Source organism: Heterocephalus glaber, unplaced genomic scaffold, assembly GCF_053883595.1.
Source record: "Heterocephalus glaber isolate CG9 unplaced genomic scaffold, H.glaber_assembly_v1.0 deba00001687, whole genome shotgun sequence".
In the NCBI taxonomy this organism is placed as follows: domain Eukaryota; kingdom Metazoa; phylum Chordata; class Mammalia; order Rodentia; family Bathyergidae; genus Heterocephalus; species Heterocephalus glaber.
Window position 1 is genome coordinate 10874516 of NW_028258412.1, and position 19100 is coordinate 10893615.

At 47.9% G+C, this 19100-nt stretch overlaps 2 protein-coding genes across 7 annotated transcripts in view; one reads left to right on the forward strand and one right to left on the reverse strand.

Moving 5' to 3' along the window:
* The window catches only part of Kctd10 (potassium channel tetramerization domain containing 10), a 26109-nt gene extending 22676 nt beyond the window's left edge, over positions 1 to 3433 (forward strand). For both annotated transcript variants that reach the window (XM_004843617.4, XM_004843618.4), the window contains exon 7: positions 540 to 3433. In XM_004843617.4, the coding sequence (XP_004843674.3) occupies positions 540 to 764 (225 nt within the window). In that variant the 3' untranslated portion in view covers positions 765 to 3433. The remainder of the gene's footprint in view (positions 1 to 539) is intronic.
* The window catches only part of Myo1h (myosin IH), a 92743-nt gene continuing 74853 nt past the window's right edge, over positions 1211 to 19100 (reverse strand). For 4 of the 5 annotated variants that reach the window (XM_087198057.1, XM_087198058.1, XM_087198055.1 and 1 more), the window contains 13 exons: positions 18515 to 18632; positions 15720 to 15833; positions 13714 to 13790; positions 12458 to 12526; positions 10944 to 11028; positions 9706 to 9865; positions 9132 to 9215; positions 8391 to 8484; positions 8148 to 8203; positions 7176 to 7311; positions 6704 to 6774; positions 6458 to 6555; positions 1211 to 5378 (listed from right to left, as the gene is read on the reverse strand). In XM_087198057.1, the coding sequence (XP_087054183.1) occupies positions 5249 to 5378; positions 6458 to 6555; positions 6704 to 6774; positions 7176 to 7311; positions 8148 to 8203; positions 8391 to 8484; positions 9132 to 9215; positions 9706 to 9865; positions 10944 to 11028; positions 12458 to 12526; positions 13714 to 13790; positions 15720 to 15833; positions 18515 to 18632 (1292 nt within the window). In that variant the 3' untranslated portion in view covers positions 1211 to 5248. The remainder of the gene's footprint in view (positions 5379 to 6457; positions 6556 to 6703; positions 6775 to 7175; positions 7312 to 8147; positions 8204 to 8390; positions 8485 to 9131; positions 9216 to 9705; positions 9866 to 10943; positions 11029 to 12457; positions 12527 to 13713; positions 13791 to 15719; positions 15834 to 18514; positions 18633 to 19100) is intronic. The other variant, XM_087198056.1, reaches the window with a different exon arrangement.

Here is a 19100-nt window from a genome sequence, read left to right on the forward strand (position 1 = left end):
GAGGTGACTGTGCAGACAGAAAGCTGTTTTCAAGCCATCCTCAAGACATAGAGGGCCTTGTGTCTGATGCCACGGCTCTGTTGGTGGCGACATATTGGAGGTGACTTGAATGTCCATCAGAGTGAACTACTTGATTGCATTGTCGTATTCTTCGTAGTTCTCTGATGTGTAGTGATAAGTTAGGGACAAGAGGGAGGGGTGTGAGAATCTGGCAGCCTTCTGTTGTATGTGTGGTTATGTGTATGTATATATGCAATCTCTGCGAGAAAGTGAAAAGATGAGAAGCATTGCCTTCGTGAAGGAACAGCTTGGGGCAGGGAGGATGAGGAAACCAATTTCACTGTGTTCCCTTGGTCTCAGGTGAATTTAGCACTATGTATAAATGTTGTCAATTGAAAACAACAATTGCTTTAAAAATAATAGTGACAGTCTTCATTAGCACTCCCGGCCCTCCTTAGCCTGATGGCCCTGGTCAGAAATACGGGTGGGCTGTGTGTGTATAACACTAACACATTTCCCCTGTATTTTGTGGGGCACAGGTTGAGTTCCCTGAAGCCCGGATTTATGAGGAGACCCTGAATATTTTGCTGTATGAGGCCCAGGATGGCCGGGGACCTGACAATGCTCTCCTGGAGGCCACAGGCGGTGCAGCTGGACGCTCCCATCACCTGGATGAGGATGAGGAGCGGGAGCGGGAGAGGATCGAGCGCGTGCGGCGGATCCACATCAAGCGTCCGGATGACCGGACCCACCTCCACCAGTGAGCTGGCCAGTGGACCCAGCTGCCTTCCTCTGCCCTCCGCCTCCTCCCTACCCTGCCACACTCAGATCCTCTGCAGGCTTCCGGGCACCTTCTACTTCCCCTGGAGTCTGGAGATACTTTTGTGACAAGCCAGATGATGCTTTTGGTATTTCTTGACAGGGTGAATTGCTCCTGCCTTGACCCAGGTGTACGCACCCCCATAGTGGATGAACAAGCTATGTACAAGGTCTCTACTTTTCATGAGAATCTGGGGCCAGGCTTTTTTGGTTCTCAGAGGAAAAGTATGAATGAGTGTAAAATGTATGTGAGAACTTTGTTTGCAGTATTTATTTTTGTGGGTGTTGAGTACCTATTAGGGCTTCTTGAGTGACACTCCTTCAGGTTTCAGCTGACAATTCCAAGAGGGCCTCTGCAGGTGGCGGCCACGAGAGGTGTCTGAGCTCTGTATTTCCCAACCCTGTAGCCTCAGCTGACTGGGTCCTGGTTCCTGTGCCTTCCTACTGGGCACAGTCTCCATGGCTTTCCTGGGAATCCATTCTGCAACGTGGTTCTGTGCCTAGAGCTTACTGATAAATAGTTTCAGCTTGTGGCCGTGAAAATGAGACCTAACGAGCATCATTACTTCTAACGTGTTTATTTTAGTACATCTTTGGGTATAAAACCTTTGCTGCCTTGGCTGATCTTTAATCTGGTGCTTGCTGGGACTGTACCATGCCTGGCAAGGAGTGGAGCTTTTCCTGGCAGTGAGTGCCCGGCTCCCTTCCCGGCTCCCGCCTCTTCCACTTGGTGTTCCTGTTGACTCATTCCATTCCAGGAAGGCCACCTGACCCTGCTGCAGGTGAAACTCACACTCTGCCACTCCGGAGCATCCACTCTTTCTGCCTGGCCTTCTCTCCCATTACCTCGGGCTTGCTTCAGCAGGTGGGTGCCTTGGCCTTTCATCAGGAGTTCAGTGTGGCCCCTGACTCTGTCCTCCCAGCCAGACACCCCTCATACCGCCAGCTCAAGGGAGCTTGCCTGTCTTGGGTGGCTTCCCTGACGTAACACAATGGTCACCCGGAGATCCCTTCTCGGCTTTGCCTCTGATTTCTCTGCGGAATAGTGGCCATCGGTGAACAGGTTGAGAGGATGTGCAGATACCTTTGGGTCCAGTTTGTGTCCATGTTCATGTTTGTCTAGGGAATGTGTGCGACTGTTAGTGAGGATGTGTGTTTGTGGGGCACAGGTGGCCCGAGCCAGAGCCTGCTGTGCACGGTGCTCATTAGGACAGACGTTCTCAGTTACCTACCTCCCAGCTTCCTCTGCACCTGCACAGGAACGGAAGTGAATGATGACTGATGTGGGTGGTGAGACTAGACTAGGTAGAGTAGCTACAAGGAGATGAGAATATGTGGCAGGTAATGGATGGGTTTTGTTTGCTTAGCAAGGAATCATTACTGTTTTATACCAAAGGTATTAACATGGACAGCCTTTGACACCTGTATCTACAAAACGAGTTTCTATTTTGCAACGGTTTTTACAGCTTAGACTTTGTACCTGTGACAGTTGTCTGCCTTTCTTTTGTATCCAGTAGCAAAGCCTACAATATTTAAAACTTTAAAACAATCAAGACTGAACCTCAAAACGATGTATTGGGTAGATGCTTTTTAAACTGTTGTGTGGGAAACTTTTATATGAGGCTATTTGGATTTTATTAAGTGCTAAGGAAAGGGAGCTTACAAAATAATGTTTCATAAATATTTTATACTCTTTTAAGTTTTAAACGTCAACTCTGCCGTTTGGGTTAAACATTTTTAAAGTTACAGTGAATGTCAGTTCTGATGTTTTCTGTAGGAATGGAAAAGCCATTGTGTAAATTCTGCTTTTTAAGTGTTCATGTGAGTAAGTGTGCGAAGCAGTCTGATTTGTTTTGGCTTTCATATATGTCTGCCTTATGACCTGCTCTTCCGGCAGCTCTTGGTACCTTCACTTTCCCTTCAACTTTGCACCTGTAAGTCTGCATCTCTGCCTCCCTGGGATACAAAGAGGTTTGTAAAACATTCCGCAGTGAATGATTCTGTCAGCTGCATGTAGCTGGGAGCTGAAAGACAAGTGTTGGCTGGTCCAAGCTCTGCTATCAAATAGACTCTACAAGGAAAGGAACTGACTTTTCATATGTTAGCACTAAGGGCAGAAGTCAGTAATTTTATTTATGAACCATCTAAGTAAAACACTGGCGTAAGATTTGCTGAAGAGTAAGGCTTTATTTGACTGTAAGAGCTTACAGGTAAAAATCGGAACAGCCTTTGCTCCATGGTAATCAAGTTGAGTTTTTGTTTTGAATAAGTCATCTGATGGTGGCTGGGTGTCTGAAACAAGCCCTACACATCCTTTTCCGCTGCCTTCTGTGGTGGCTGTGTTGGTTGACCTCTGTAGGTCCCGGTCCCTTTGCAGGTGTTTGTACCCAGACCTTACAGTTGCTGTTGGGGACCGACGTGTGCCACCCCCACCCTTGTGTTATCTTTAGGGCTTCACTCCAAGTCACTGTAACACATTTAAGTGTGTCATTAACCTTTCTGTCTCTGTGCTATGAAAAAATGCTGTAAGTTTTAGAAGTAGTCACTGTTTCTCTCTTATACAACCATTTGTGGACATATGTAAAATAAAACCTTCACTGTGCTTCTATTTAAATCTGTTTTCTGGGTCTTTTCTGAAATGCGCAGCACAGCAGAGCTACTGATAACAAAGAGAAAAAGGAAGAGCTCCTGCATTCTCCTTTGTCACCTTGTCACTGTGAAGTTGCTCATGGTGGAAGGAAAAGATGAGTCATTTTGCTGTAGTGTTTGAATTTAACACTGAAAGGAAGTCTCCACTGAAAGGAAGTCTTGGGTGAAGATGCTGGCTGGCTCATAAAGAAGCAGAATGAATCAGCTGGTGTTGCCACTGATTTCATGTGGAAGGGCAGGGGGACTCCACTCACCACCTGGCACCTAATGAGCCTGCAGAAATGTATGCCAATTCCTTGAAACTTATAGGTTCCCTTTATTTAAAGAAACATTCAAATTTTGCAGCTTTGTAAGAGATTTCATTTACTTCCTCTCAGATCATAGGTAATATTTCATTGTCTTGGGCAGCTTGACAAAGGCAGCATATCCACTGCACACCCGACCGTGCCATGTTGAAGTGCCCATGGAATGTTGGTCCTTTCTGGGATGTTTAAAAGTACCTCATTGTACGACTTGAGGTCAGCTCCCAGGAGAAGACATTTTAATAGAGTGCCACCTGGCAGCTGAGATGCTGGGGTCAGGCCTTGGCAGAACATGTTACTCAGTGTCTTCAGATGTGACGCTGTCCAAAGAGCCACAGGCATTTGTTTTCTTGCAGACATAGCTAACTGGGTCAAATTCCTGCTTGCCCCATGCTTTCCGCAGTTGTAACAAAAACAGTACTGGTAGAAATCAGACGTTGTCCACCATCAGGACTTCCTCCGCACGGACACCTGGGAGAGAGTCACCTTGGCTTCAGAACCTCACAGCTCCCCTCTTTGGGAAGGAAGCAGTTGTCACCTCAGATCAGCCTGGCCAGGGTGGGTGGATGAGCTGAGAAACCAGCCCCACCTCCTACGAACAGGCCGGATTTAGAAAGTGGCTCAGTGAGGCTTGTTGGCATCTTTAGCCTAAGCCAGCGGAGGAGGAAGATAGATTGTGAAAGAGATGTTCAGGTCTCTGGGGTTTGAGTTTTAAGATAGCATAGCCTGTAAACTGAAAATCCACCTCATGACTTAACATGCCAGTGATCTTTACTTTAACTTCCTGAAGGGGACCTATCTATTGGGTTATGAAAGACACTTCATCACATTTATTTCTATAAAAACAATTTTATAAGTAAATATGTAAATTTTTAAATAATGTAGGCGATAATTCATTTTAAAATTTATAAAATAATTCTTGGTATAAATAGAATACACATTTTAAAGATTCTGCCTTCTCTGCTTTGAACGTGTCACTTCCCGGGACGCTGGATCAAAGCACACTGTACTACCTGTCAGCGAGGACTACTGGGACCCTCAGCCCAATACGGGGGCGCAGTCGAGGACCGAGTCACCCGTGTGCTCAGGTTCTTCACAAGATGGCAGCAATTCTCAAACCTCTGTGTCCTTTGGATCTGAGATCTCGAATTCTAAAGCCTAGCCTAGGCCACACCGCCAGCCAGGAAAATGACAGTATCTAAGGGGAACTCCAGCACATGGATTTCAATGTGGAGACAAGTTTGAGAACCCTTGTCGGCCAGTGAAAAGTTGGACTTGTAAGACTAATGATAAGTATTTAATGTCAACTTCTGCTTCCCTGACACCAAATATGGTAAATGGCTTTCCCTTATTTTGTGTTTAAGTTCATGCTTCCAAAAATCAATCTCTTCCTGTCTTTCAGATGTAGAATCAGGAAAAACGAAGAGGAAAAAAGAAATGAACTCGCTTTTCAAACCTATATTTTCATGTAAAATTGTTTACTTGGTCCCCCAACCCCAGCCACTTACCACTGTTAACTGTCCGTTTTTATCTTTATAGATTTGTTCTTCTGGTCCAGTATCAAAAACTATTGTGCCTTCTTTCCCAGGACCGATATAAAACTGTAAACTTAAAATACACAAGTGACAAGTTATTGACATACTCTTGCTATCTTCCCCCACCTCTGGCCTGCAAAAGACATTTACTAAGGAGATTTTATTGGAGTTTCAAGATTGAGTTCCTGCTCTATTTCATATGTGAGCAATCAAAAGGGGACTTTTCACAGTTGGGCAACTTACACACTTCTGTAGTTATTCTCAGATCAGTTTAGCACATTAAGATTTCCAAAGGGCCAGTCTGACATCCGAGGAGCAAGGTACACATCCTCACGCTGGAACTTACAGCGGCCTAGGTGTTCTCTCCAGGTACAGTGAAACAGAACTCTTTCCAGAGTACTCAGCCCTTCCTTATTCCACCTATGAATTTGCTTATCGGGTTGTAAAATCTTGGAGCAGAGAAAAGAAATAGTCCTTTCTAAGAGCAACCTGCTTTTACAGACACCGTGCTGTAGGCCTCATGCAAGCTCAGTGCTGAGGTTGCTAACGGCTCTTAGGAGTCCACACACCCTCCCTGGCCATCCATATACCTCCCCAAATGCTGGTTAACACGGGGTCCACATGTGTCCCCCAAAAGTGAGAAGGTGGTGGCTGCTCCAGAGATCTGGAAAAGATTAAGTAAGGATACTCTGTGCAAGGAATTTTCCTTTTACACAGTAAAGGACTAGAGCGCTTTCCCTGACTAGTCCATGAGCAGCCTGTGAAGCTGTGGCCCAGGGATCTAAACAGCTGTGCCACCAGCTATCATAACAAAGACATATCTGTGCCCTGCTGCAGGTTAGAGGTCTACCTTTCACTTGGTGACTGTGTCCCTCAGGAATGTAAGCAGCAGCTTTGGAAACTGCATGGGCAGACTATTGCTTCCTGAGGTCAGTGAGTGACCACTGACCTCTTCTAGTCTCTAGACCAAGGTTAGAGGGGTGAGGACAGAAGAAGGTTTTTGAAGGCAGGGCCAGGGAACACAGTGGAGCCTTCCTCCCCACACTGCTTTGAGGACAGGAGGCAGGTATAGGTGGAAGGATCTGCATCTCTATCTGTTGATCACCATCTTACCATTGAGTTCCTTCCCCAGCCGAAGATGATGCCACCTACCTTCCTTGAACAACATTTACAAGGTTCTCCTTCTTAACCAGCATGGTGAGTTTAGTAACCACCTCAAATACATGTTCACACAGGAGGATGGCATCCCCCTGGGTAGAAAGAGGACACGGTGATTTCAGTATTAATGGTTAGGAAGAAAAACCAATAGCTCTAATCCTGAGGTTTTGTGGTTCTTGATTTAAGATTTGGCAACATATCACTTCCCTCTTTTAGCGAAGATTATTGGCCATCAAGTACCTTTTGCTTGTTGTTCTCTGGCGACACATGAATGACTAAGATTCCATCACTCAGATTGCTAGTGGAGACACCTTAAGACAGATCCTAGAGTTAGGGGCCTGGAAGTGGGCAGCTTGACATCAACCCAGAAAATAGAGAGAGACCACCCAGGGCCTCCCCAACTCCATGCCTGCTTCCTTCTAGCTGGGCCCAGAAGGGTAGAGGGCATTCTCCAGAAATCCTCATGCTATTGGCTCGTAAGCTGAACCAAAACCCAGTTACTGTGGAAGTTTTCCTTTATCTAAACTGGATACTTGAGTGAAGTGGGTGCTGTGGACATTTATGGCAGAATAAGAGGCACAGACCAGGCCCGGGCAGCCCTGGGCCTTCTGGGCACCCTCCCCTTGTGTCTCCCATTTGTGGGCTTCTTCATGACTAGTGTGCCCAGGAGGTGAGTCAACTTGGAACTGGCTCACAGTTGCCCACCGCTTACCTTTGAGAGCTGAATACTCTATCTTCTGCTTGATTTTGGCAAGTTCCACCACGTAAGCTGCTTTCTGAGTGAGGATGAGCTGCCGCTGCCGTGGCTTGAAGCCTTTCCTGTCATACTTGATGACTGGGACACCATACTGCAAGGAGGTGAGCCTTACCATGGGGGGCAGTTACCTCATGGGGTGAGGGACAGAGTACAGAATCTGGTGAAGTTACTTTAGGTGCTCAGAGAGACCAGACAGATTTTGATGAAGAGATTTTGTTCCCCCTGTGTCCTGTTCCCTGCGAGGAAGATTGATTCCCAGCTCTACCTGACTGTTCTGACCTCTGGGGAAGCCCAGGCTGTGGCCACCCAGCCTCACGGGCGTGGTCTGAGAGGCCAGTGGAGAAGAAGACACGCTGGGCTTGAGGACCCTCACGGCCAGAGCAGGATCTCCCAGTCACATAGGCTTCTGTCCTCCAGGGAAGAGGGGTGACTGCAGCCACCCAGCACACGATGAAGGCCGGCTAATGGCTGCGTGTAGGCCGGGCCACGGGCTAAGCACTTCACACCCCTCACCTCGCTGGCCCCTCAGCACTCCCGTAATCCACAACCACAGAAGATCAGAGGTGCCAAGACCTTAAGTGACCTGCCCAGGGTCTCCTGGCCACTCCACAGAGAAGGCAGCGACAGCACCCGGAAGTCCACCCACCCCTCACTCCATGATTACATTCCTGGTTATATGTCTGCATTTTCAGAGGAAAGTGAACCGACACAGTTTCTAGGATGACAGAGAAAGACTGTAAGAACAGCAACAGGTATCCAGTTGTCACGTGTCACCCACAATCCCTGCCAGTACCCAGAGCAGCACAGTTGAGCACCCAGCGGCCCAGCTGCACTGTCTAAGTGATGCTCCCAGTGCTGTGCCTAAACACCCTGCTCTCAGGCGTGATAAGGAAATCTGCTCAGGGTTGAGGCCACACATTTCCTTACCTGGATTTTCTCACTGCTCATTAGTTGAAGCACTTTGGGATTAATGTCTCCTTCACCTGGGGAGGAAACCAGAACACCATGAATCATCGATAAATACCAACCCTGGAGAAGGCGCTGCTGTCTACCGATTTATGTTCCTCCATGCTGAGGTCTCAGCTGAAGAAATAGCTGTCAGGAAATGCTACCAAGTTGAGCATCTTGCCTTACTAGGGAACAATACTTGTGGATGGAAAATGTACTTACCTATCCGAGTGTTCACAAAAGGTTGATTTAAACTTTCTGTGTAGCCTTCTTTCTTTCCCCTGAATATCTCACTTGCAACCACCTTCTGCTGCATCTGGTAATACATAAGAAGAGCTTTATACCCTGTATCATGTAGTGTGCTGGAAAAGCCACAGGAGCCGTGTTACACTTTGGTGTAGCTCAGACCTTGCTTTGGCCACAATGCCCTAAAAATTACACTGGTAGAGACTGGGGTTGACACTTTTGTGGGCCCCCTTGCTTGCAGTGGCTTAAAAGTGGAGTTTTCAGAACTTGAGAGAAGTTTCTCACTGCTAGATTAGAGTTTGACAAACTACAGCCCATGGGCCAAATGCAGCCTGCTGCCTGCTTTATGTTAGTAAAGTTGTGTTGGGACACAACTGTGGCTTTGGTTTACATGTCCACAGCTGCTTTCCTGCTACAGCCACAGAGCTGAATACTAACAGATTGTATGGCCCATAAAGCCTAAAATATTTACTCTTTGGGACTTTAGTGAAAAATCAGTAACAAAGCCAGACCTCCCACATCACCCATCCTCATTCTTTTTAGTGCAGGGCCTGTCTGGTTTCAGTTCCCATGGTATCAATACACAGATGCTGGGTAACATCAGCTGACACTCATTGAGGGTTCTGTGCATTTATCTTCAGCTCATCTACAAGTCATGGGGTATGGCCCTCGTCTTGTACGTGGAGTGGTGGATGAGGACAGACACCATGTCCCTACCATAGCTTTCCACTCAGCTGTGACCCCACAGCAGTACTTCCGAGCCAGGTTCCTTGTGCACATTTTCCTGAGCAGATCCGAAGCCTGTGTAGAGAACACATTTCTTTCCCACCTGCCTCACTCACATCCTGTCTTGGGCTGTGGTGAACCAAACAGACACTTTAAAACCCAGCACTAATATTTCACAAAGCAGCTAGGCTTCCCGTCTAGCTCTACCTTCTCCACTGCTTAACTTGTGATTCTCAAACTTGAATCTGGTCACAAGTCCCCTGAGGAGTTGGCTATAAAGAGATTCCTAGAGGTTTTGACTCAGAGGGCCTGCAGTGGAGCCCAGGAATCTTACAGTAGCTCCAACTCTACCCTGCAGACTCAGGGGTCTCTGGGCCATCATTCGAGAGACCCTGCGACAGTCACTGGGAAAGCTACCTCACGGAGAGAAACCATTCGAATGTGCTCTCATCAGACCACCCCTGGCTTTCTAATTCTACTAAGGAGATTGTGAATTCTGACCAAAGCTAAACTTCCGTCAGTGCCCACGTCACCTGTGACATCCAAGTCTCAGTTTAGTCCTCACATTTTCCAGGATGCCAGGAGGCCTCAGCCAGGTCCTGTCCAAGACATTCTTCGGGACGTGATACCGAAGATTCAAGATGTAATTCTTGCGCACAAATACTAGAAACTCCTCGTTGGCAGGAGAAAGGGGTTGGTTGCGGTTCATGAATCCGTTGATGAACCTCAAAAGGAAAGTGTTTTGTTAGGTTTCTGGCCCGTTTCCCCAGAACCTTGCATTTTCTCCCCATTTGATTCAGAGAAGGCCAACATAATAGAGGTTGTTTAAATGACTGCATAGGCCGGAAGCCAGTAATGCAGCCCAAAGGTCAAATCCGCCCCAACTTGATTTTCTTTGGTGTCTCTCTCTCTCTTTCTTCTTTTCTTTTCCTCCTTTCTCCCCCCACCCCCACTTTTGAGACAGGTCCTGAATTCACTATGTAGCCTCAGCTAGCCTCTAACTGGCAACAATCCTCCTGCCTCAGCCTCCTGAGTGCTGGGATTATAGGCATGCACCAACGTGGCTGGTTTCAGTTAGATTGCTTTCTGTTTTCACTAGCTTGATTAGTTACCAGTTTTTTAAAAAAATGTTGGGAGGTCTTACTTAAAAGCTGGATTTCAGCTTTCCTTGAAAAATCCAGCAGTCTGGCGGCTGTGGCCTAGTGGGTCAGAATAGAACAGTGCCTGCCCGATGGAGAGGGACCCGAGTTTACCAATCTGCCACAGTCCCCGCCACACCCTATCATTTCCTCCCAGTTCTTTTTTTTTTTTTTTGGTACTGGGGCTAGAACTTGGGACCTTGTGCTTGCAAGGCAGGTGGCAGCACCACTGAGCTAAATCCGGGCCCCTTTTTTTTTTAATCCCTGGCCCATCTCCCAGTTCTTGAGACTTTCTCACCCTCCATCCATCCATCCATCCACACACATTCATTCATTCATTCATTTTGAGACAGGGTCTCATTATGTAGCCCAGGCTGGCCTTGAGCTCATGGCAATTCTCCTGCCTCAGCCTGCTGAGTGCCATAAGTGTGTACTTGTATTTCAGGTGTGAGCTACCAGGCCCAGCTGAGACTCCCCCACTTTTACAAGCCTGGGTTCAGGAAGCATTTGACTTTAATGTACTCAACCTCGATCATCAGAATCAGGAGATGAAACGGAATTCCCAGGAGCATCCTGAAGGGAAGATCTCCTTTTGGCACAAATCCCAGCATCACAAAACTCAAATTGTGTCTACTGACCTCTCCTCCCTGCTGTACTGACTTACTTTCTTATTATCTGCACGGCCCACTTTCTCCTTTTGACTTCTTTGCGAGCCAGGGCTCCACGCCAGTGAGCTTCCAGTCTGGTGGCTGAAAGAGGGCACTGCTGGCATTAGAAGGTGAACACAAATATAGAAGGCTGTATCCCTCTGCCGGAACCCATCTGGGACCCACCAGAGTGCTCTGTGGGCTCAGAAATGGAAGCTGGAAGCTGGATGTGTGTCATTGGTTCTTAACTGGGGGCGCTCAGACAACAGGGGGGAAAGGAACAGAGGCTGCTGTAGAAGCTTCCGGAAGCCCTCCGGGATAAAATAGCACTTGAAATCATAGATTAGTCTCCTCACTTCCTTTTGTATTTCACCCAGCATCACTTTGATTTAGCTGTCCACAGTTGAAACTCGGGAATACAGAAAATGGGACCTATACACATTAGATTCTGGTTTGTTTCCCAATTTTTAAATACTTTTCAGGGTTTTTTTTTTGGTGGTACAGGTGATTGTACCCAGGGACTTGGCACTGAAGGGCCCTGGCCCCTTTTATTTTGTATTTTGAGACAAAGTCTTACTAAGTTGTTGAGTTACCCAGAATGGACTCAAACTTGAAATCCTCCTGCCTCAGCCTCCCAGAGTGCGGGGCTTACAAGAATATGCTATCACACCCGGATGTTTTTCACTTTTTGTTGTTGTTGTTCAGATATTTTAAGTGCCTTCCTTTCCTTCTCCAGAGCAGCACTGTTTCTGTTACAGAAATAAACAAGCAACGGAAAATGACCCAAATGTTTATCAGCAGAACTAGATAGTGGACTTCTCATATAGCTCAGGGGTTGGCAAACTAGGGGTGAAGACCAGCCACCTGTTTATGTAAATAAAATTGTACTGAAACACAGCAATGCCCATTCATTTATATACTGGCTAAAGCTACTTTCAGGCCACAGTGGCAGTGCTGAGTAGTTGTGACAGAGACCATATGACTCACAAATCTAAAATATTCACTATCTGACGGGCCTCTGACATACTGAAGTACCAGGTAGCCGTGAAAATGAGTAAATCTGCACCTCTCCTGGTCAAATTAGAAAAAATGACTCAGAGCACAAAAAATGTGACCACAAAATGTCAACAATATAATTTTCTCAAGTTTGACACATGCCAAACTATAAATACACTGAGTGCTGTATCCATAGACGGTAAAACTGTAAAGAAAAACAAGGAGTTGAGCAGTGCAAACTTGTAACAGGTCACTTCTGAGAAATGGGGACAGGGCCTGGCCTGGGGGCGTAATTTGGGAGGGGCGTCTAGGGCACCTTTGCTGTTTGAAACCTTCTAAAAAAATTATCCTTCCCAAGTGGGCAAGGAGAACATGCCCAGGGAACACAAAACCATGACGGTAAGTTCAAACAAGGAGAGAGAAGAGGTCTCAGGCCCGGGCCCCCACTGAGGGCTAAGGAAGGGCAGGGGAGGGAGCGGGAGAGCAGGGCCGGCAGGCGAGAGGACAGCGTGTAGCCGTTCTGTGCACGTCTCACCTGCTTCTCTTTTCTTCACGTATTCTCTCCTTTCCAGGCAGCCTTTGTAGGTGGCTTGGATTCTCGCAACTTGAAATAAAACAAGAGTTTGGGTGAAATTGCTTTTGTGTGCGTGTCTTTGTGGCTGTGGCCCTCAAATGCATGCAGTGCAGCAGCGACACAGAGATGCGAGCGGGTGGCTCCTGTCAGACCTGGCTCCCAGGTGCCATCCAGCAAGCCTCTTCTCTGCCTTTCTCTTCCCTTCCCTCAGGGTGGGTAAGTCCCCGGTTCTGCGTTAGGCCTTAGAGGTCGTGCTTGAGCCGCCCGCCCCGCCGAGAGACAGGCGTTGTTACACAGGGCACAGGACGGAGGCGGCAGAGCTGCTTCCCAGCTGCGAGGAGCGCAAGCCCAGGAGGGAGTGCCCACGGCCGCCTTGGCTTCTCCTTCCTCCACCCCCTCCACTCAGTGCCTGAGCTCCCACCATGGAGAGGCCAGGTGCAGGGAGGGCCCCGTGGTGCAGCGGCGTATCCCTGGAGCTGGGCAGAGGCCGACTTGGGTCCCTGCACCTGCCCGAGCCAGCACCTGCTCCTGCACAGTCCCCAGCGATAGGTGCCTGCTGCTGTGGGGGTCAAAACTGAGACCAGCAAGCGGGCAGTCACAGGCCCAGGCCTGGAAGCAAGACAGGCCCATGATCAAACCCCAGATCTGCTGCTTACTGACTCTGTGGCCTTCAGTTTACCAACATCTCTGCCTCAGTTTCCCTGAGTATACAGTGGGGGTGATAATACCCACTGTATTGTTTATTGTGAGAATGCCATTGTGGGTGTCCAGGCACTCAAATGGGGTCCTCCTTAGACAGGTGTAGGTTTCTAGGAAGAGTCCCCTCACAGGAGCTGGATTGTTTTGCATTCCTGAGGCATCTAACTTTTGTCATTGCCCATTTGTAACAAACACCCTGGCTGAAGCCTGCATCAGAACCTGACTTGCAGTGGGTGCAGTCGGGTGGTTTCAGGTCCGAACTGCCCAGCAGGGTGTGGCTCACACAACCAAGAGGGCACTGTGGCATTTAAACACCTGCCTGCACCCAGACCGCCCCCCAGCCTGTTTCAGACATACGTTCACACATATCATCATGATCCCATGGCTGGCTCCTGGTTCCAAAGTGAATGTTTCTAACAATTACAGCAGACACTCGATGTTTAGGATTTACACCCTCCCAAGCTAAACCTGTTCATTTCACATTCTGTTGAAGTCAGGGCCAAAAACAAAAGTCATACCTAATTGATGTTTACTGAATTCAAAGGCATCTTCAGTAGCAAAGAGAGTTCTGGGGAAGCGAATGAATATTTTAGTTCTAGAAGTGAAAAGAAATGTTTTAATTAAGATTGGTCACTGACCACCTGTATAATTGAATAGTTTCCCCCACCCCAATTCATATCTGCTCAGAACCTCAAAATATGACTTGTAGAAAGAGTCTTTATATGTGTGATTAAGGGTAGAGATGAGATCATCTGGATTTGGTGGGCTCTCAAGTGGATGAAATGGTCCTTAGAAAAGCACGGGGCAGAGCCAGGGATTTAGCTCAGTGGCACCATGCCTGCCTTGCAAGCACAAGGTCCTGAGTTCAATCCCTAGTACTGCAAAAATAAATAAATAAAGAAAGAAAGAAAGAAAGAAAGAAAAAAGAAAAAGAAAAGAACAGGGCATGGTGGCACATGTCTGCAGTCTGAGCACTCTAGGAGGCCGAGGCAGGAAGACTGCAAGTTTAAGCCCAGCCTGACAATTAAGCGACACCCTATCTGAAAATAAAAAATAAAAAATAAAAAAAGAAAGGGCTGAGGATGTATAGCTCAGTGCAATGGCTCTCAGTCAATCTCTAGGAGTGAAAGAAAAAAAAAGAAAAGGAAAGAAGAAAAAAGGTAAGGAAAGGAAAAGAAAAAGAAAAGGGGACACAAAGAATGAGACCATGTGAAGATGGCACAGATTAGAGCACTGTCATGGCCAAGAAACACTGGGAGCCCCCAGACACTGGGAGAGATGGGGAGGGATTCTCTCACAGAAGCTCCAAAAGGCCTTGCCAATGCTTTGAATTTGAACTTCTGGCCTCCAGAGTTGTGAAAATAAATTTCTGTAGTGGTGACTTGTGCAGCCCTGCAAAATGAATCTATCACCGGAACAGGAAGTTGCTTCAGTTATGCTCCTGGGCTTTAAAGAGTGGTCACAAAGAAGAGGGGTTTAAGGCTAGGAATGGTAGTGCACACCTGTGATCCCAGCTACTCAGGAAGCTGAGGCAGGATTGGGCAATTTAGGGAGACCTGACTCAAAAAAATAAAAATAGGCTGGGGATGTGGCTCATTGGTTGGTCCAAGGTTTAACCCCAAATACTGGGGAAAATATAGGAGCCTGAATTTAAAAGAAGATCCTGTTAAGCAGCAGAAGGTAAGTTTCAAGTGCTCATTTTAGGTTCCCGGGGGCCCTCACAAGGTAGGTGTGTGGGGTAGGTAGCTTCCTGGGGTGGCCACTGGGGGGCAGCAGAGTATCATATCGCAAGATCCTACTCCCCGTCCCGGGTTAGGGAATGAGAAGGACAGATAGGACTCTGACCTCCACGGTCTGCCTCTCTCAGGAAATGCTGAGCCTCATCCCCCGAAGGGATCTGGATTGAATAAGTACGTGATTCTTGGAACAGGGTCCAAATAGGAGACTAAAGTTAGAGAGTGACCGCATACAAGGGGGAGGTAGGGACCAGCAGGGCCCCTGGAGAGAGTCAAAGGCAGAGGCCCCTGATGCAGGAAGGCCTTGAGGTCTGGGAACAGGTCCTGACCCAAACGACTAACAAAACAGGAGCAAATAACCCCGATTCATCCAACTGAGTTATACTGAAAGGTTTCAACATGTATGAAAGCTCTCCGGTCACGGACAACTGCTGTTCTGTCCCAAGTAATGACACTCGGGATTTGGACACTGCTTTCTGGGACGCTAAAGATGACCAATTGCACCTGGCATAGGTCCTAATATTGCCTCTGGGAGGGCACAGGCCCACGGGCACAGGCAAGACTCCAGGCACAGAGGTAGGGTGCACCCCTGCTAAGAAAGGTCTAGAACACAGGGCCCCTTTCGAACCCCATCTCCTCCTAACCATTGAGAGCTGGACTTACACTGAGTGGGTGGAAACATCTGCTGGTAAACTCATGTAAATCTCTAAAAAAGGAAGCTGAGTGCAGATCAGTGCATGGAATATTTCAACTTCGGGGAAATATGTAGCAGCTCGCTGGCCACTTACTTCCCTAACTTGTACTCTTCTGGCTTGTAGCCGATGTACTTGATCAGCCGTTCCACACCCTCTCCCGGAGGCCCGTGCCAGTGTGGCCAGGTGTCTGGGCACAAGGCCTTGTACCTGCCGGGAGAGAAGGAGATGCATCAGCTGTCGTGGCACCTCATCCTCTCATCCTCCCCTCTCCTGCCACCCCTCAGGTGCCCTTGCTCCCCGCGGCATCTCAGCAGCTTGGTGTAATGCAGCCGTCTCATCTCATGGACTTCCTTGAATCCAACCATATACACTTGGCAAGAAAGAAATGAGAGAGTGGTTCAATCAGGTGGGCGGTTGGCCCTGTCCTCTTGTAACAGTGACATCACTGGACCCTCAATCCTACTAACTCAATCCCATTCCTTGGTATAAACCCAAGAGAAACCAAAGGTGTGTCCACACATGTCCATAGCAGCATTATTCACAGTAGCCAAAAGGCGGGCGATTCCAGTGACCATCAGCAGACAGCTGGGCAGGCAAACGAATGTGGACCTGCATAAGAAAAGGCCGGACATGGTGGCGCACGGCTGTCGTCCCAGAACTCTGGGAAGCTGAGGCAGGAGGATCACAGCTTTGAGCCCAGCCTGCACAACTTAGTGACTTAGTGAGAGGTTTGTCTCAAGATAAAAAATAAAGGGCCGGGGCCGGGGATTTAGCTCAGTGGTTCCAGTGCCTGCCTCGCAAACTCAAGGTCCCAAGTTCGATCCCCGGTACAAGAAAAAAAAAAAAAAAAAAAAAAAAAAAGGGCTGGGAATGTAGCTCAGTGTGAAGGCTTTGGGTTTAATCCCCAGTACCACACATGCACACAAATAAAAGGTACTGTATTTGGGGTAGTGATGAAGAATTGTTTCCAAGGGTAGTTTTGGCTCCAATGTTAATAACTTAATTCCAGCGCACAACTCCTTTCTAATATGCAGCCCCTGTGAAGACAACTGCGCCCCCTTACCTCATGACGGTCCCTCCACTCTGTCCCCTACCCAATTGTCCCCACCTGGCTTCACACACCTCTTGTAATCGCCAGTCTCCCCCACTAAAAAGTACAGTCCGTGAGCGCGGAGTGGGGGTCCTGCCCCGCTGCCTGGGTCACCTGACACCCAGGGAGTGCTGGCATAGCAGAGGTGCGCACCAGAGCTTACGGGAAGAGTGGAGGAGCCCTGGGCAGCAGCAAAGCTGCAGGCAAGAGGAATGTCCGGCACTTGTGTGTTCAGTGTGGGGCGGGCAGTGGCTGTTGCCTCCTGCCCGTGTCACCAGAAGCCAGACTGAGAAAAATGGACAGGACGTGGGTGAATGAACGACAAGTAGACGATGGGCAAAAATGGTGGGCAGGGGAGGTTCATCCAAAAAAGAAAAAGAGCAAGGCAAACAACCTGGCGGTGAAATGGTCAACGATGGAGCATTGTGATCTGCAAAATGGCCCCGTGCTATGCTCGGAGGGACAGTGTTGGCTTCTGGGCAGCACAAAGCCACCCGAGCCTGTCACCAAAGAAGTGCTGGTGCACAAGCGGTTGGAGAGAAGGTTGTATCTTTAGAGCCTTTCATTAAATCCTTATGAACTCCCTGATGACAGTTGAACCCTCATGTGACAGGTGGGATTAGGCCACAGCTCTACAAACAGAGTGAGGATTCTGCCAGAGTTTGTGTGTTATGATGACCCCTCCCCACGCCACCACTGCACGGCTGTTCTCGACAGCCTAGGCGGCCTAGGCACTAGCCCAGCACCTGGGTGATAAATGGAGCATGTACGTAACACATCTTAACTTCTCTTTTGACCCTCTTTCCCTTCCTGCCTTCCCCCTGCTCCACCTCTTGATCCCCTTCCTATTTGAGACACATCTATCTACTTACTTCCTATTATCTATCTTCTGTTTTGCTCTTTATTTATGGTTTGGGTTTCTCAGATAAGAGAAACTATGTAAGATTTAAGCTTGTGTGTCTGTTCTATTTTACAGAACATCCATTTTCCTACAAATGACTCAAGTTTATCTTTCTTTATGGCAGAGTAGTACTCCACTGTGTGTAAATACCACATTTTCTTTATCCATCCATCTGTTAATGGATATACAGGCTGCTTCCATGATTTAGCTATTACGAATTATGCCGCTGGAAACATGGGTGGCCATGTATCACCATAATATCACGTCTTTAACTCTTTCAGAAAGATACCTAGAAGGAGAATAACTGTGTCAAGTGGAATTTCTGTTTTAGTTTTTTGAGGAGCTCCATACTGATTCCCATAGAGCTTGTACTAGTTTACGTTCCTACCAAAAATATGGAAGAGTTCCTTTTCCCCCAAAGCCTCACCAGCATTTGTTATTATTTGATTTCTTAACAATGGCCATTCTTACTGGGGTAGGATAGAGTCTCAGTGTTGTTTTAATTTACATTTATCTAATACCCAGCGATGCTGAGCATTTTGTCATGTATTTGTTGGCCATTTGTGCTTCTTCTGTGAAGTGTCTATTCATTTCACTCACCCATAGTTTGATTGGGTCCTTTATTTGGGGGGAGGGTGGCCTGGGGTTTTGTATTTTTTTTTTTGGTACCAGGGATCAAACTCAGGACCTTGTGCTTGCCAGGCAGGCACAGAGCTACATCCCCTAGCTTGGGTTTTTATAGTCTCCCAAATGTTATTTTTTGCTGTCAAAAGTACTATGTTAAGAACCGAGTTGAGTTCCCTAAGGGACAGCTTTTTATTTATTGTCATATCCCAGAGAACAGCATGTAGTAGGCACCCAACTTTAAGGGCCTTGGACGCACAAACCGAACTTTACCTTTGCAAGAAATGCTCATATTTCCGCCGGTACGCAAACCCAGCCCGCCTCACCCGCAGGTGCTCCATCAGCCCCAGGTACTTGATCTGGTGTCTTACGAGGAAGTCATCGAATTTGCCTTTGGAGAAACAGGAGGGATAGTGACAGCAAAGGACCTCATGCCTCTGTTTCCACCATGCCAGACCAGCGGCTGCAAGCTGAAGGTCTGTGGGCTGAGTCTGGCCAGGGAATATGAGTCCTCACTTGAGTTCTTCAGAGGGGCAGTTTAGAGGAAAATCTAGATTTCCGATTTCTCCTGAGAAATCCTAAGATGTGGCCACCCTGAGCCCAGGGTCCCACGTAACAACTGGCCAGAAGGGAATAGTGCTGTCGCTCCTTTAGACAGCGCAGACAGAGCGTGTCCTCTACAGTTTGCTGACGTCTCCGCCACTCCCTGTTGCCTTCCTCCTGGGCTGCTACTCCATTTGTCCCGCCCGCCTGGCCACTGTAAGCTTCTGACTGTGCGACCTCTTACAGATCACGGCAAGAGCACAGGAAATACTCAAGGTGGGGTGGGAGGTTGGAAGACTGCTCCGTGGCTGGGGAG